Below are 18,035 nucleotides of genomic sequence, written 5' to 3'. Positions count from 1 at the left end.
TGTACAAATACAGTGAAGCACCTTTGTGAATGCTTACTTGGTAAAGTTATAAACTTCCGGGACAATGAGAGGTGAAGAAGAAAAGGCCTGTTTACATGAACTTCTGGTATCAGCCCAGAGAATGCTTCACAACAGCAATGTTAATGGATTTGACCCTTTACACAGAAGTGAGTCAAATAGCTGTGGGTTTAGCACACTTCTGTTTGTATTGAATGTTATCCTATTACTATTTTCTAAAAGTTTCCTGACTATTTGAAATTGCTGCTACAACCATCCAGCCAAACTCTGTTCCACATTATTTACCTTTTTGAGTGTCTTGTGTCTTTAACACAGTGTCATTGGACGAGGCTGTAGGAGTTTGTGCTCCAACTCATTTTTATTAAAAAGAGTTAAAGAAATTCAGCCCTTCTACAGGATAAGCTAGAAATTCAAAGTGAAACCTGATGCATCTGAGAGTCCTTTCATTGAACTGCAGCTGCCGTGTGACAATGTGACAGCTGCTGCAGAACCATAGCTTTATTATAATGGGGGGGGGAGGGGTAATCAAACTCCTTGCTTTAAAAAATACACATACATCTTTAAATCCAACTAGTTGGAAGCTTGTATTTCGGAGCACGTGACCCTGGCCCCATTACAAAGGTGCTATCTTTAATAGCATGATTGCACATTTGAATAGCCCTGCAAGGCCATCACTTAGAACCATGATGGAGTCTGTCCTTCTGTCCTCTTCCCTTTCCACGCTTCCAAAAAGGGAACTGGTCTGCTGCTGCACAGGAAGTTCCTAGCCTGCCCTCTTAGGTGAAGGGAGGGTCCGCCTACATCTTGAGCTCTCCCCTTCCTAGGATCTCATTGCCTAATATGGTAAGGTATGTCCAAAGCACAGGCTGCTCTTTGCCCAGATACAAGGGAAGTTGATTAGCAAGAGATTGCCATAGGTGAACCCTTTAGTGACTGATACAGAAGGAAAGCCTGCTTGTCTAGATTAGTGCAAAATGTTATGTACCATAACTTCCTGTAAGGGACCAGTTTGTTGCACGGTTCCTCTTGGGGTAATTGTAATGCAAAGAGAGGGGGAAATATTTACCACGTTGTATTCACTTCTAGCACAGATAAAGTATGACATGGGTGGGAAGCCATCTTGGCCCCTGTCCAAGGCAGCGTGGGAGGAACTGTGTGTCACTTCAGATGAGTACAGTGAAGTAAGGCACTTAATCTTGCACAGAATAGGGATAGGTCTCAGAAACTTTGGCTCTGTGCAGCCCTGTTAACAAACAAAAATGCTACAGTTGATTGTACATGGTTCAGGGAAAGTGGTTCTGCCATCTAAATGCCTGCAGTTAGCAACATGTATCTGAATAAAAGTCGAGGCTAAAAATGGCAGTAACCCAGTCTGCAACAGCATTTAACCTTGGAGCCCTTAATATGTTTAGGAATGGCTGAATTATGTTGGTAGTACCCTGAGTATCTTGGTGGGGCACTATAGAAATAAATATGTATTGTAAAGATTTAAAAATATTTGTACTCACCATCTCCACAGATTCTCTATCATATGTTTTGTCCAGCCTTGTGGCCGTCTGTTGCTTTTTCTTAAAACATCATAGAGTTGTCAAGTCTCCAGGATTGTCCTGTTTATGGGTCACCATGATGCAGCATTTAAATCATTGGCCTGTATGCTACAGTAAAGTGAAGTGGCAACTGGCTAATTCCTATTTAAGGCACCAGGCATTTGGGGACAAAATGTTTCGTGAAAAGCTGAGTAATCCACACCCACAAATCTGCTCCATGTAAAATAAATGTGATGATCTCTTCAGACTGCTCCCTATAATCACCCAGGTCCTGACTATGGAAGGGACTGGATGAAACATGCTTGGTGAAGGCAAGCAAGCCAAAGCCATCTTAAACCTGGCTCTGTGTCCAAAGAGAGGCCAAACCAACGAATAATTCCAGTAATACTTTCTGGACTTCACACTTACAAGATTGTGGCTATAGATTTCTGTGTCTGGGTGGCTTTAAAGGCTAGCCTTGTGTTTCAGCTTCTTGGTTTAATGCTGTACCTTCAGGCTCTTGGTCTAGTGTAAACCTACTAGTCTGTGGAGGTTGCTTATAAGTTGTTTCTAGGATGGTCTTTGATGGATTTCATGGCCCCTAAGTCATGACCTGGACATTCCCTGCATTGCTTGTATTATCACTGGTTTATAGGCATATGATTTAACAATGACTTCACCATAGATAATTGAAATAAATTCCTGTTACTTTAAGGATTAGCAGAGCGCTTATGAGTGTAAACCTTCCAAACAAAAATTAACGGGATGTTCATTTATAGTGTCCAACTATCTCTTCATAGTATGTTAACAACTTTTTCCTTTTCATCTTTATCTGGTTGACTGTTTTGTGGGTTCCCTACCCCTGTTCATAACTTAACAATGTAGCATTTTAGTGCTTGCAGTAGCCTGGAGCTGGGCCCATTTGCTCCAATGGGAGGTACGTACTTGACCTATCAAAATATCTGATTTTGCTTTGTAGTAACTCAGGAAGGGACTAGTAAATATCTGGATGTTAACATGAGTGTCCTGATGAGATTTGTATAGCTATAAGGTTGTATTTCTTGAAGACTACATGGATTTTGTCCAAACAGTGGAAGGAAATGGTTTCAGAAGACACTAGCTCATATTTTTTTCCTTACTAAAAGCTCCCTCCATTTCCTTTATTCGTGCCCCAAGAAACATACAAAATACTTCGAACAGTGTGGCAAAGCTCCTCTGTAGCTCTCACTCCGAGCTGCCTACAGGTGCCTTTGGAAATGATGCATGCTCATGTCTGGGTGGTATGCAACTTGTGTATACAGAGAGCATAAGAAAATGGAGAGGCTGCATTGGTTTGTGGCTTACAAGGGGAACAAAAAAGGTACCTAAAATTCATTTGGAAAAAATAAGTCAATCTGACCAAAAAGCATCCTACGTGTAAAGGAAGAATTGTGTGTTCTAAATGATTTATATGTGTAGATGCCGCTTGTCACTTTGGTCCTTAGAAGGTCATTCCCCTTGTTCTGAGATGCTGGCTATATTTTCCCTTGATGGCTAACTTCTGCAAGAAGCCTCGTAATTGAAATGTCATTATTGGTTATACTCTGATACTTAGATTTCTCATTCTGGAGGTTAGCATTGCTTTGCGCTGGGTATTCTGTCCTTCCATATTAAAAGTAAATTCCTTCTTATGTGAGGCTCTTTACTGGCAGAAATTGTCTTCCATCCTGGTCTCACCGGGCATTGGTATGGGGGAGTTCATTTCTTAGTGCATTTTATGTGCCCATACTGTTCGTGCTAGTACAGTGACACGTTGGTGCCCTTTGCACAAAATCTTGCCTCACCGCTCCTAATTTCAGCTATTTATTTACTAGGAGAACCTAAAATATCTATGAAAAATTGCACCAGCTGTTGGAGAAGGTTTTCCCACTAAAAATTGGCCATCCTGATCTTCTTGATAGAATTCAGGAAATGTGATCATTTAAAGATCAAAATAGTAGCATTTGTAGAAAATCATATATTTTAAAGTATTTTTAAGGAAAAGAGGACAGAAAAAATACCCATTACATAACTTCATTTATGGCATTAGGCCAAGATTTTCAAGAGCAACTAGTGACTTTGGGTGTCCAACTTGAGATGCCTTAAAGGGGCCCAAATTTCATAAGTCTTAAGAACCAATCCTTTGAAAATCGGGTCACTTTGAGGGGTCTCAAGATGGGCATCCAAAAGCAATAGTCACTTTTGAAAATCTTGGACCTAGGTTTTGCCATGGTCTTGGAAACGTAAAACTTCCAGGGAAGTGAGAGTTTATGGCAATAACTTATATTGCAAAACTCTGAATTATTTTGAAAAAGGAATCGAAGCTACAATTTTAGTAACCCCTCATTAAGAATATGGCTCCATTAGGAGCTCTTTAATGACCTGAAAATCAAAAAGGAATTCTACAAAAAGTGGAAACATGGACAGATTGCTACAGATGAGTAGAAAAGAATTGTACAAGCATGTAGGGACAAAATCAGGCTAAGGCACAAAATGAGTTATCTAGCAAGGGACATGAAAGACCATAAGAGATTCATAGAATCATAGAATATCAGGGCTGGAAGGGACCTCAGGAGGTCATCTAGTCCAACCCCCTGCTCAAAGCAGGACCGATCCCCAATTAAATCATCCCAGCCAGGGCTTTGTCAAGCCGGACCTTAAAAACTTCTAAGGAAGGAGATTCCACCACCTCCCTAGGTAATGCATTCCAGTGTTTCACCACCCTCCTAGCGAAAAAGTTTTTCCTAATATCCAACCTAAATCTCCCCCACTGCAACTTGAGACCATTACTCCTTGTTCTGTCATCAGCTACCACTGAGAACAGTCTAGAGCCATCCTCTTTGGAACCCCCTTTCAAGTAGTTGAAAGCAGCTATCAAATCCCCCCTCATTCTTCTCTTCCGTAGACTAAACATCCCCAGTTCCCTCAGCCTCTCCTCATAAGTCATGTGTTCCAGACCCCTATTCAGTTTTGTTGCCCTCTGCTGGACTCTTTCCAGTTTTTCCACATCCTTCTTGTAGTGTGGGGCCCAAAACTGGACACACTACTCCAGATTCTATAAATATATCAAGACAAGAAATAATCAGCTTAATCTTCAACAAGACTGAATAGGTTGGATATTAGGAAAAACTTTAAGGATAGATAAGCTCTGGAACAGGCTTCCAAGGGAGGTTGTGAAATCCCCATCACTGTCGATTTTTAAAAGCAGGTTAGACAAATATCTGTCAGGGATGGTCTACGTTTACTTGGTCCTGCCTCAGCACAGGGAGCTGGACTAGATGACCTCTCGAGTTCCCTTATAGCCCTGTGTTTCTATGGTTCGATGATTAAACTAGTATACAGTGTAAAGGGTTTATCTTCCTAGACAAAAATTGTTAGGAACTGTTACTGGTTTTATGATTTTAATACCTCAGAGCTGGTTATGAATTAGTATAATTATGAAACTCCCATTAATATACTATGGGGGGAGGAAACCAATATCTAGGTCTCCCTCAGCAATTCTCCTAAAGCTTTTTTAAAAGTGAAGGTTATAACCTATTGGTCTCCCTCAACATATTCCTCAAAAGTGGCAAAATGTGGAAGGATGGGTATAGGGAGGGATTGTCTTCATAAAGAGAAGTAAATGGTAATTTACTTCTAGCACTGTTTCCCAAAAGGTAATGTGCAGGAGGAAGTGAAGTCAGCGTAGGCCCCGATCCTGTTGTCTGCCCTGAGTGGCAGCCCTGTCCCATACAGTGTTCCTTTGAAATTTGTGGACCTCTGCCCTCATGCAGGAGTCCACTCAGGCAGAGTAGCTTTGCCTAGTGTGTACTGCTCTTCTGGTGAGCCGGAGAACCCTTCTTTGTGGCACAGGCTCTGAATTGTCACGTTTCCTAAAGGAGGTGACAACCTAGCTTGGGTTCATTTCAGTGTGCCAGTTTATATACTTGCAGTGCACTCAGAAATAGGTTAGAAATCATAATGAAGTGGAATTTTGTTGACTTAGTTAAAAATGTTTCCAGTCTCTGTAATATCCTGGGATCGACACAGCTACAACTACACTACATACTAAAAAGGCAGGCATATTTAAAGTATTTCAGATTGGTTCAGTCCTCTGTATCTCCCTGGTTATTTCCATACACAAATGGACAGGAAAGATCATGGATGGCTGGATTGGGCAGGAGGCGCATGGAATCTGATGCATCAGAGATGAATAGAATAAAACTTGTTTTAGGCATGTTAATAGCTGCCTGAGGCTTTCATATATCTTTTTACATACTAAGCTCTCATGTTCTGGAAAGTCCCCTTTGGTTTAAAAGTGCTACATTTGCATCTGGTTATTATGTTGCTTTGGCCTTGGGTACACTTTCCCTGTGTGGCCCTTCAGCAATGTTCCGTAAACTTATGTTCCTCTTTCATTTATTTGACCTTTTACTACTTCATGCATCCTTGGTATGAGAGCTATACTGAGGACGAGGGAAACTAGACTAATGTTTCCTATAATGTAATCATTGCTGAATAGCTCTTAGTGGAAAATATTATACGCTGAAAAAATTCTATATCCAGTGGCAGACATGGCTTGGAATTTTAAGTCACTTGCATGAGCACTGTCCTGAATGGGAATTGTATACGGACCGTGTAAAGCAGCAGTGCTGGTTTTGTCAGGCCATGTTCAAATTTTAAAATTGCTGCTTCGGTTTTCTGAGTAAAATGCAGAACTGACTCTGTGGCGTGAACCTGGATGTGGAAAGACAGGTTAAAAGGGTTTTTGTACTGTATTTTTGCTGCCTGTGTGAAATCAGCATTTGATCTCAGTCTAATTCCTCATGGGTCAGTAGTCACACATCATAGAATCATAGAATATCAGGGTTGGAAGGGACCTCAGGAGGTCATCTAGTCCAACCCCCTGCTCAAAGCAGGACCAATCCCCAATTAAATCATCCCAGCCAGAGCTTTGTCAAGCCTGACCTTAAAAATTTCTAAGGAAGGAGATTCTACCACCTCCCTAGGTAACGCATTCCAGTGTTTCACCACCCTCCTAGTGAAAAAGTTTTTCCTAATATCCAATCTAAACCTCCCCCACTGCAACTTGAGACCATTACTCCTTGTCCTGTCATCAGCTACCACTGAGAATAGTCTAGAACCATCCTCTTTGGAACCACCTCTCAGGTAGTTGAAAGCAGCTATCAAATCCCCCCTCATTCTTCTCTTCTGCAGACTAAACAATCCCAGTTCCCTCAGCCTCTCCTCATAAGTCATGTCTTCCAGACCCCTAATCATTTTTGTTGCCCTTTGCTGGACTCTTTCCAGTTTATCCACATCCTTCTTGTAGTGTGGGGCCCAAAACTGGACACAGTACTCCAGATGAGGCCTCACCAATGTCGAATAGAGGGGGACGATCACGTCCCTCGATCTGCTGGCTATGCCCCTATTTATACATCCCAAAATGCCATTGGCCTTCTTGGCAACAAGGGCACACTGTTGGCTCATATCCAGCTTCTCGTCCACTGTCACCCCAAGGTCCTTTTCCGCAGAACTGCTGCCTAGCCATTCGGTCCCTAGTCTGTAGTGGTGCATTGGATTCTTCCATCCTAAGTGCAGGACCCTGCACTTATCCTTGTTGAACCTCATCAGATTTCTTTTGGCCCAATCCTCCAATTTGTCTAGGTCCCTCTGTATCCTATCCCTACCTGCCACCATATCTACCACTCCTCCTAGTTTAGTATCATCCGCAAATTTGCTGAGAGTGCAATCCACACCATCCTCCAGATCATTTATGAAGATATTGAATAAAACCGGCCCCAGGACCGAGCCTTGGGGCACTCCACTTGATACCGGCTGCCAACTGGACATGGAGCCGTTGAGCCCGACAATCTAGCCAACTTTCTACCCACCTTATAGTGCATTCATCCAGCCCATACTTCTTTAACTTGCTGACAAGAATACTGTGGGAGACCGTGTCGAAAGCTTTGCTAAAGTCAAGAAACAATACATCCACTGCTTTCCCTTCATCCACAGAACCAGTAATCTCATCATAGAAGGCGATTAGATTAGTCAGGCATGACCTTCCCTTGGTGAATCCATGCTGACTGTTCCTGATCACTTTCTTATCGTGTAAGTGCTTCAGGATAGATTCCTTGAGGACCTGCTCCATGATTTTTCTGGGGACTGAGGTGAGGCTGACTGGCCTGTATCCAGGATCCTCCTTCTTCCCTTTTTTAAAGATTGGCACTACATTAGCCTTTTTCCAGTCATCCGGGACTTCCCCCATTCGCCACGAGTTTTCAAAGATAATGGCCAATGGCTCTGCAATCACAGCCGCCAATTCCTTCAGCACTCTCGGATGCAACTCGTCCGGCCCCATGGACTTGTGCACGTCCAGCTTTTCTAAATAGTCCCTAACCACCTCTTTCTCCACAGAGGGCTGGCCACTTACTCCCCATGCTGTGTTGCCCAGCGCAGCAGTCTGGGAGCTGACCTTGTTCGTGAAGACAGAGGCAAAGAAAGCATTGAGTACATTAGCTTTTTCCACATCCTCTGTCACTAGGTTGCCTCCCTCATTCAGTAAGGGGCCCACACTTTCCTTGACTTTCCTCTTGTTGCCAGCATACCTGAAGAAACCCTTCTTGTTACTCTGAACATCTCTTGCTAGCTGCAACTCCAGATGTGATTTGGCCCTCCTGATTTCATTCTTACATGCCCGAGCAATATTTTTATACTCTTCCCTGGTCATCTGTCCAACCTTCCACTTCTTGTAAGCTTCTTTTTTATGTTTAAGATCCGCAAGGATTTCACCGTTAAGCCAAGCTGGTCTCCTGCCATATTTACTATTCTTTCGAACATCGGGATGGTTTGTCCCTGTAACCTCAATAGGGATTCCTTGAAATACAGCTTGAAATACATGGCTAGGTTCAGCCGAAACCCAGGATTCTAACTGGCATGGAAATCAAACTAATGCTAGAAGTGAACCCTCCTCTTGAGCCTGAAGCACAGTGGGGATGATGGTATGAGGGAGTTCAGCACTGTCACTGCTTCCGCGCTTTATATCCAGAATTTAGAATGAAATTAGAACTGCAGTCTTTAGTAACATCTAATTTGGGCAGCATAGGCATTGCCATTCCAATCTTCCTATAACAAGAGGAGTCTATTTCCCACCATGAATGCAGTTGTTTCTTTTGATTGCAGGCACCCAGGAGGTTATGTTTTGCTGTAACTTCCTTTTGCTGTCTTTTCAGATGTTTGTGAATCTGACACTGGAATTCTCCCTCCAACTCTCTTCTAGTTCATTACACTGGGGAAATTCCTAGAATGGGGGAACAAATGTCCACTCTTCTAGTTGCTCTGTTCTAACATATTTTATGCTTGAATAATGAATAGTTTGTGCACCTCATATTTTCTTTCAGGAGTAATCAAAGTCGTTTGGTTACCTTTGGAAGAGAAATGTATTTAAACTTTTACAGGTGCTCAGGACCAGTCACTTTCTTGCCGGTCATGTGGCTTTTTTATTGTTCTTTGCTGTGGCCTTTTTTCTGTATTTCTTAAAAACAAAAAACACAGGCACAGAGACGCATACACCGCTTTGTCCAGAAATCTTGAACTTCATATGTGAAACAAGGGGCTAAGATGATGAGTTAGTTTTAGTGCTGATTGGTTTATGGTTCTCAGCCTTTGTATGAGCAGAAAACAAGCTATTGCATTTCATCTACATTGAACGATGGGAGTATGTAGCATGGGGAAAAGTATGACTCCAGACGTGTGTTAGAGTGAGTGCGAGAAATTGCTGTGACTTTAGGAGAGTAGGGAAAAATGGATCCTTTTCTTCCTAGACTGCAAATCTGCAAGACATACGATCAAGTCAGCTCATGGGAACACCGGACGAAAGACTATTCACTTGTACAGTTTGTATTCCATTTATGGGAAACTACTGCAGTGCCTTCACATGTTTACAACAGAGCCTAGCGCCAGCCCAAGAATTTTTTTGTTACAGTCCGTTCAACCCTGTATTGCTACACATAACCTTGTTTGGTTTTAAATAAACTTTGTAAGACAGTATTTGTATTAATTTTCCCTGTTGGAGTGCTACATCACCTTTTTCATTCCCTGTACGGTTACTTCTCTGGAACACATTTTAAATGTACATTGTTCACATATAGTAGAAACAAAAGTAAGTTATTGTTACTACTCTTAAAGGAGACTTTCCTGTATATCTTTTTAGAATAGAAGGGTAATGGTAATACAAGAAACATACATCATCCCAAGAGATTGAGTAAGTCATAAAGCTACCAATCTCAAAACAAGAGATCAGCCACTGAAACAGAGGATTATAATGCACTTCAGGCAGCATTTCTTTACGGAAGATGGGAATATGGGATAAACAATAGCATGTACAAGATTCAAACTTTTATTTGTATACAAGTCCACCTAAAGAATCTGAGAATGCTTTTGCGGCTGTTTACCAGAGCCCCTGTAAGGTATTAGAAACCTGTATTCCAGTTACCTGTGTTCCATACGATCTGGGATTTAGTGTCACTGTAGCCATCCGTGTGTCTGCTTGTAGGGCAACAGATATTAATTTCAGAAGAGCTACGTCTCAGCTAACACTAGTCAGGCTTATTAACCACCAATTATTTGCAGCCCTCATCCTCTACCAATGTCAGTGCCTCTCTTTCTGCATTGGAAAAAAGGCACGACCTTTTCTCAGTGGAAATGAGGTGGGGTTTATTCAAATATTAAATATTATTATTAAATATTATTAAATATTATTAAATGGGTTTATTCAAAATATGCAAGGAATTATATACGCTGAATTTTTTTATGAAATTGTGATATTGAGGCAGTCATGCAAACCGCATTACAAACCACACTTCTGACCACATTACAAACCTACACACCACCAAATTACCACCAGGTGCTCAATACAAACAACTTAGTATACTGTCAAATTCAATGTTGATCTCAATTCTCTGGATCTAGTTTTGTGTACCAAACCAGTAACACAAGAATCCAATTTAGGCAAATTTATATGTTAGATCTGTCTCATGACAGGTAGTTCAATTTTTAAATTAAATTTCCATGTATTTTCTATAAACGTCTTTGATCCCAACATAATTACTTTTAATTTTATTTTATAGCTGAGAGTAATGGCTTTGTAGCTTGGCCTATAGAAAGACAACTCCCAGGGCAGCTTAATTTCAATAGCTTTGGAATTTCCCCTTGAAAGAGTGTCTCAGGAATAAATGTGGCTTTAGAATATTCTTGTGAACCCTGATTTTAATGTTGTGTAAAACTAACTTTGAATACAGATTTAAAAAACTTTCCATGAGTCAGAGCAAGACTAACTGGATAATGTGCATAAGTCAGAGCATCAGGCATTTAGCCCGCACTACTGAGTTCCAAAAATGATAGAGGTGAAATAACATTTTAATAGGGTTGTCGATTAATCGCAGTTAACTCATGCAATTAACTCAAAAATTAATTGTGATTAAAAAAATTAATTGCGATTAAGTACACTGTTAAACAATACAATACCAACTGAAATGTTTTGGATGTTTTTCTACATTTTCAAATATGTCTATTTCAATTACAACAGAGAATACAAAATGTACAGTGCTCACTTTATTTTATTTTTGATTATAAATATTTGCACTGTAAAAATGATAAAAGAAATAGTATTTTTCAATTAATCTCATACAAGTACTGTAGTGCAATCTCTTTATCATGAAAATGCAGCTTACAATTTAGTTTTGTTTTTGAATGCAGTTATGTTTATGTAACAAAAAATGTAAAACTTTAGAGCCTACAAGTCCACTCAGTCCTACTTCTTGTTCAGCCAATTGCTAAGACAAACAAGTTTGTTTACATTTATGGGAGATGCTGCTGCCCGCTTCTTAATTACAATGTCACCTGAAAGTGAGAACAGGTGTTTGCACGGCATGGTTGTAGCTGACGTCGCAAGATATTTATGGTCCGGATGCGCTAAAGATTCATATGCCTCTTCTTGCTTTGGCCATCGTTCCAGAGGATATGTTTCCATGCTTATGACGTTCGTTTAAAAAAAAAGTGTTAATTAAATTTGTGACTGAACTGCTTGGGGGAGAATTGTACATCCCCTGCTCTGTTTTACCTGCATTCTGCCAGATAGTTCATGTTATAACAGTCCCAGATGATGACCCAGCACATGTTTGTTTTACGAACACTTTCCCTGCAAATTTGACAAACTGCAAAGAAGGTACCAATGTGAAATTTCTAAAGATAGCTACTGCACTTGACCCAAGGTTTAAGAATCTGAAGTGCCTTCCAAAATCTGAGGGATGAGGTGTGGCGCATGCTTTCAGAAGTCTTAAAAGAGCAATTAAGTAAATGGTATTGTTTAAAAGAGCAAGAACCGATGCAGAAACTACAGAACCCAAACCACCAAAAAAGAAAATCAGCCTTCTGCTGATGGCAGCTGACGCAGATGATGAAAATGAAAATGCATTGGTCCGCACTGCTTTGGATCATTATCGAGCAGAACCTGTCATCAGCTGGAAGCATGTCCTCTGGAACGGTGGTCGAAGCATCAATAGACATGTGACTCTTTAGCATATCTGGCATGTAAATATCTTACGATGCTGGCTACAACAGTGTCATACAAATGCCTGTTCTCACTTTCAGGTGACGTTGTAATTAAGAAATGGGTTGCATTATCTCCTATAAATGTAAACAAACTTTTTTGTCTGAGCAACTGGCAGAACAAGAAGTAGGACTGATTGGACTTGTAGGCTCTAAAGTTTTACATTGTTTTATTTTTTTGTACGTAATTCTGCATTTGTAAGTTCAACTTTCATTATAAAGAGAACACTACTACAGTACTTGTATTTTGTTTTTTACAGTGCAAATATTTGTAATAAAAATAAATATAAAGTGAGCACTGTACACTTTGCATTCTGTGTTGTAATTGAAATAAATATATTTGAAAATATAGAAAACTAAAAAATTAAGTAAATGGTATTGTTTAACAGCACAATTAATCATGGAGTTAATCATGATTTTTTTAATTGCGCAATTAATCGCAATTTTTTTAATTGCTTGACAGCCCTATCTTTTAATGCAATAAACATCTAAATTTTATTCCATGGAAGTGATTATTGGGTGTCTGTTGTACAGTTGAACTAGTTGACACTCTTATTGCATTTCTTGACGCAAAGCAAAACAATCTCAATGGTAAGTCCAAATTAAAAGATGAAGTAGCAGATTCCCTGCCCCAACCACTCTTTGCACCACTCATCCCTTCTGATCACAGCCCTCACCCTCATATTAAAACAATTTCTTCTCCATCCAGGACTCTTTCTAGGATGCTAAAGAGAAAATAGGAGTTACTAAGGCCTGGTCTACACTACGGCGTTAAGTCGAATTTAGCCGCATTAGGTCTATTTAAAAATGACTGCGTCCACACAACCAACCCCATTCCATCAACTTAAAGGGCTCTTAAAATTGACTTGTGTAATCCTCCCTGATGATGGGAGTAGTGCTAAAATCGACCTTGCTGGGTCGAATTTGGGGTAGCGCAGACGCGAATTGACGGTATTGGCCTCGGGGAGCTATCCCAGAGTGCTCCATTGTGACCGCTCTGCACAGCACTTTGAACACCGATGCACTAGCCACGTACACAGGAAAAGCCCCTGGAACTTTTGAATTTCATTTTCTGTTTGGTCAGCATGGCAAACTCAGCAGCACAGGTGACCATGCAGTCCCCCCAAAATCGTAGCGCGTAGAATGTTTCTGCACTCCCCCTATCATCTCCATCCCTGAGGTTATCGCAGAGTAGAAGGCAAAAAAACCACACTCGCGATGACATGTTTTCCGAGCTCATGCAGTCCTCCTTCACTGATAGGGAACAGCTTACTGCATGGAGGTGTTCACTGGCAGAGGCTAGGAAAGAATTAAGTGAGCTTGAAGAGTGGAGGCAGGGTGTGATGCTGAGGCTAATGGGGGAGCAAACGGACATGATGAAGCATCTTTTGGAGCTGCAGGAAAGCCAGCAAGAGCACAGACCCCCGCTTCATCCACGCCATAACCGCCTACCCTCCTCCCCATGTTCCAAAGCCTCCTCACCCATATGCCCAAGAATGCGGGGGTGGGAGGCTCCAGGCACCCAGCCACTCCACTCTAGAGGATGGCCCAAGCAACAGAAGGCTGTCATTCAAACAGTTTGATCTTTAGTTTGGTTACAATAAGCAATGTGGCCTTGTCCTTCCCTCCTCTCCCACCCCACCGGGCTACCTTGTCCGTTATCTTTTTTTTAATTAATAAAGAAAGAATGCATGGTTTCAAAACAATAGTTAACTTTATTTCGAAGTGAGGAGGGTGGCTGGCTTGCAGGGAATTAAAATCAACAAAGGGGGCGGGTTTGCATCAAGGAGAAACACAACTGTCACACCAAAGCCTGGCCAGTCATGAAACTGGTTTTCAAAGCCTCTCTGATGCACAGCACGCCTTGCTGTGCTCTTCTAATCGCCCTGGTGGTCTGGCTGCTCAAAATTGGACGCCAGGCAATTTGCCTCAACCTCCTACCCCGCCATAAACATCTCCCCCTTACTCTCTCAGATATTATGGAGCACACAGTAAGCAGCAATAACAGTGGGAATGTTGGTTGCGCTGAGGACTGACCAACAGCGCTAGCGAGCTTTTAAACATCCAAAGGCACATTCTACCACCATTCTGCACTTGCTCAGCCTATAGTTGAACTGCTCCTTACTACTATCCAGGCTTCATGAGCCATGGGAGCAAGGAGTAGGTGCGACCGCGCGATGCTGCCGGCTAGGAGAGCAGCCTGAGGCAGAAGCCTCCAGCTCACAGGAGAGCAGAGTTGCAGCGGAACTGGTGGACCCAGGAGCTGCTGCTGTGTAGTGATGCCAGCTGCTGCAGGTGCTTCTGTGTCGAACACTTGGAGGTCCGGGTAGGGCAAGGTATCTCAGCCAAGGCAAAAGAGCAAGAGCCCTGGACTTGTTACATGTGTCAACCACAGAAGTGCTATGGGATGTTACAGCGCTGATCAGAATGGAATGTACGGCTGCAAGACTTCTTCACCAGTGACAAAGGACAGGAATATGATGCACCTAAAATCTAGAAAGGCCCGCACATTTCTCAGAGTCACTACCCTTGGTAGGTTAGGCTGTGCCAAAATAACTGGGTGGTGCATATTCTGAGCTCGTGTGTATTTCAAGCATCCAGGGGAGGGTGGTAAATTTGTAGTTGCCTATAGGAACTGGAACTGAAGGGCAATAGGGATTTCAAAGCAGTGGTTAGGAAGAGATGGGACAAATGCTAAGCCATTGGTCTCTTTCTTTGAATCTTGCCTACTCTTCATTGTTTCGCTAGCAGACTCCTAATTCTCTTCAAAAAGACTTTCCCACTTCTCTCTTTTCGGAACAGTGTTCACAGGTGTTGTGGAGTTGGAGTTAAGTAATCTGTTCATCGTATGGGAACATCTTACAGACTGTTTCCAGCTTCCAGCACTGCGTCCCACTGACAGTGAAGGGAGTTTGCAGGGTTGTTGTCCAGAATAGATTTCTTCTGCTGGCTCCATATCCTTTGAAGACTTCTTCTAATTTGCTCAAGGCTTGATGTCCTAGGAAGGGTATTTGTCTTAATAAATTATCTACAGTGGAAGCTTTATAGCTAAAAGATTTACATTTTTCTAACTGTTTGGTTAAGGGTTTCGTCGTAGTCTTTCTGATACACGGTGGTGTTAGGTTAGAGTTCATCACGCTTTCCCCATTAATTATGTATAAGTCCTCTCCTTTAATCAGATCCACACAGTGGTTTGTAGGTATTGTTTGTACCCAACTTCACTTTAGCCTCTGGCCTCTCCCTGAAATACTTATATAGATGGGAGCACAAACTGCATGAAATGGTATGCTGTCAGAAGCGGCTGGGTGTAATTAAGACTGCATTATATTTATACTTCAGGAATGATCTGAGTATAGAATCTTTTTCTGTTGCGATACTCAACTGCTGTTGAAATGTTGTTGTAAAGGTCCTGTACTGTCAGGGCTGTCTGTCAGTAGGGGCTGTTCATGACATTAGCAGAGATGTGTTTTCTCTGAAATGCCTTATTCTGCAGATCACTGTAATTGTAGCTGTGTAAATGTTCCTAGTCACAATCAAATCACCGTGGAGAACAACACACATAGCTACATAATACAATGTATTGCTGCTTACACATGACCGTATTTCAAAACAAACCAGGCAGAACACACAACCAGTCAGGTTGAGGCAGCAAGCCCAAACATTGAAGCATAAGTCTCTATCAGAACATGGTGAATAAAGTTAAAGTGAAAGCAAGTTAAAGAAGTATTGGCTGGATGAATGGACTATAAAGTGGATAGAAAGCTGGCTAGATCATCGGACTCGACGGGTAGTGAACAATGGCTCCATGTCTAGTTGGCAGCCGGAATCAAGCGGAGTGCCCCAACGGTCAGTCCTGGGGCCGGTTTTGTTCAATATCTTCATAAATGATCTGGAGGATGGTGTGGACTGCACCCTCAGAAAGTTTGCAGATGACACTAAACTGGGAGGAGAGGTAGATACGCTGGAGGGTAGGGATAGGATACAGAGGGCCCTAGACAAATTAGAGAATTGGGCCAAAAGAAATCTGATGAGGTTCAACAAGGACAAGTGCAGAGTCCTGCACTTAGGACGGAAGAATCCCATGAACCGCTACAGACTCGGGACCGAATGGCTAGGTAGCAGTTCTGCAGAAAAGGACCTAGGGGTTACAGTGAATGAGAAGCTGGATATGAGCCAACAGTGTGCCCTTGTTGCCAAGAAGGCCAATGGCATTTTGGGGTGTATAAGTAGTGGCATTGCCAGCAGATCGAGGGACGTGATCGTTCCCTTCTATTCGACATTGGTGAGGTCTCATCTGGAGTACTGTGTCCAGTTTTGGGTCCCACACTACAAGAAGGATGTGGAAAAATTAGAAAGTGTCCAGCGGAGGGCAACAAAAATGATGTGGGGACTGGAACACATGACTTATGAGGAGAGGCTGAGGGAACTGGAAGAGAAGAATGAGGGGGGATTTGATAGCTGCTTTCAACTATCTGAAAGGGGGCTCCAAAGAGGATGGATCTAGAGTGTTCTCAGTGGTAGCAGATGACAGAACAAGGAGTAATGGTCTCAAGTTGCAGTGGGGGAGGTTTAGGTTGGACATTAGGAACAACTATTTCACTAGGAGAGTGATGAAGCACTGGAATGGGTTACCTAGGGAGCTACCTACCTACCTGACAAAGCCCTGGCTGGGATGATTTAGTTGGGGTTGGACTAGATGACCTCCTGAAGTCCCTTCCAACCCTGATATTCTATGTTTCTATGAATAGCGGAACCACAAGGGATAGAAGATTCAGTTTGGATAATAACACTGGGGAAACTTAAAGGGAAACAGTCTTAGAAGCTGGGAAGAAATTAGGTAACTGTGTCTGAATGTGATTACACCTTAAAATAGTCTCTTGCTCCCCCACTCCCCCAATCCACTTTGCTCTGCTTCTCATGGGGTGGTGGAGAGTGATTCTCATGCTGTCCTTTCTAGCCAAAAATTAGATCTTGTCCAACAATTTACACTTTTTCTGTGCTAGCCCCACTTGCATTCTAGATGAGTAGTTAATTTTAATTGGCATATGTAGAAAGCACGGAACTCAGTGTTTGCTTTGGTTTTAATAATCAAGCTGTGAAGGTCACTGCCAATCACTGTACTGCACTTAAACTCTCAATTCAGAGTTTCCCCACCCCCTCCAGAGGAATATGGCCACGAATGGTTATGAATCACTGCATTGTTCCCATGCTGTGTATCAGCATACGGTAGGAAATGAAAAAACAGAGTGCAATTCAGAGTTCTTTAACTCCACCTTGGTGACTAACATGGACTCCTTCAGCCTTGTTGCTGTTATGACACCTTCTTATTGTGGTTGCTACACAGGATAGGCTAATCTGAATCACTGTATACTGTTTTGGAACCTCAAACTGCAAGACTTTGTAAGACAAAAACAGATGTGCCAGAGTTCTATGACCATCCATTCAGAAAACTGAAATAGCACTATTGCCAATTGTGATAGAAGCTTGGGAAATCCCACATTCTCAAACACATGTTGTGTTTGACTGAGATCCTACTTTAACACATGAGAGGACTTTAATGATAGAATCATAGAAATGTAGGGCTGGACCGAACCTTGGGAGGTCATCTAGTGCATCCCCCTGTCCTGAGGCAGGATCAACTATAACTAGACTGTTCCTGAATGATGTTTGTCCAACCTGAACTTAAAACCTCCAACAGTGTCAATTCCACAGCCTCCCTTGGAAGTTTATTCCAATACTTAATTCCAATACTTAACACTAACCCAGGAACTTATCCTTGCAACAAAGCCCGTTGCCAATTGTGCCCACATATCTATTCAGGGGACACCATCACAGGGCCTAATAACATCAGCCACACTATCAGAGGCTCGTTCACCTGCACAT

At 42.1% G+C, this 18,035-nt stretch overlaps 1 protein-coding gene across 4 annotated transcripts in view; it reads left to right on the top strand.

Moving 5' to 3' along the window:
• PPP1R12B (protein phosphatase 1 regulatory subunit 12B) overlaps positions 1-18,035 on the top strand; it is a 177,694-nt gene that overhangs the window by 115,381 nt on the left and 44,278 nt on the right. The window contains exon 20 of one of the 4 annotated variants that reach the window (XM_084611110.1): positions 8,777-8,922. The exons of the other annotated variants lie outside the window; for them this stretch is intronic. Within the exon in view, the coding sequence (XP_084467236.1) occupies positions 8,777-8,848 (72 nt within the window). The 3' untranslated portion in view covers positions 8,849-8,922. Of the gene's footprint in view, positions 1-8,776; positions 8,923-18,035 lie in introns of those variants that run through there. 4 annotated transcript variants of the gene reach the window in all.

The sequence above is a fragment of the Lepidochelys olivacea genome (assembly GCF_965140295.1).
Source record: "Lepidochelys olivacea isolate rLepOli2 genome assembly, chromosome: 21".
Lineage (NCBI taxonomy): Eukaryota > Metazoa > Chordata > Testudines > Cheloniidae > Lepidochelys > Lepidochelys olivacea.
The sequence above is the reverse complement of the archived record's forward strand: the minus strand, read 5'-3'. Positions and strand labels throughout refer to the sequence as shown.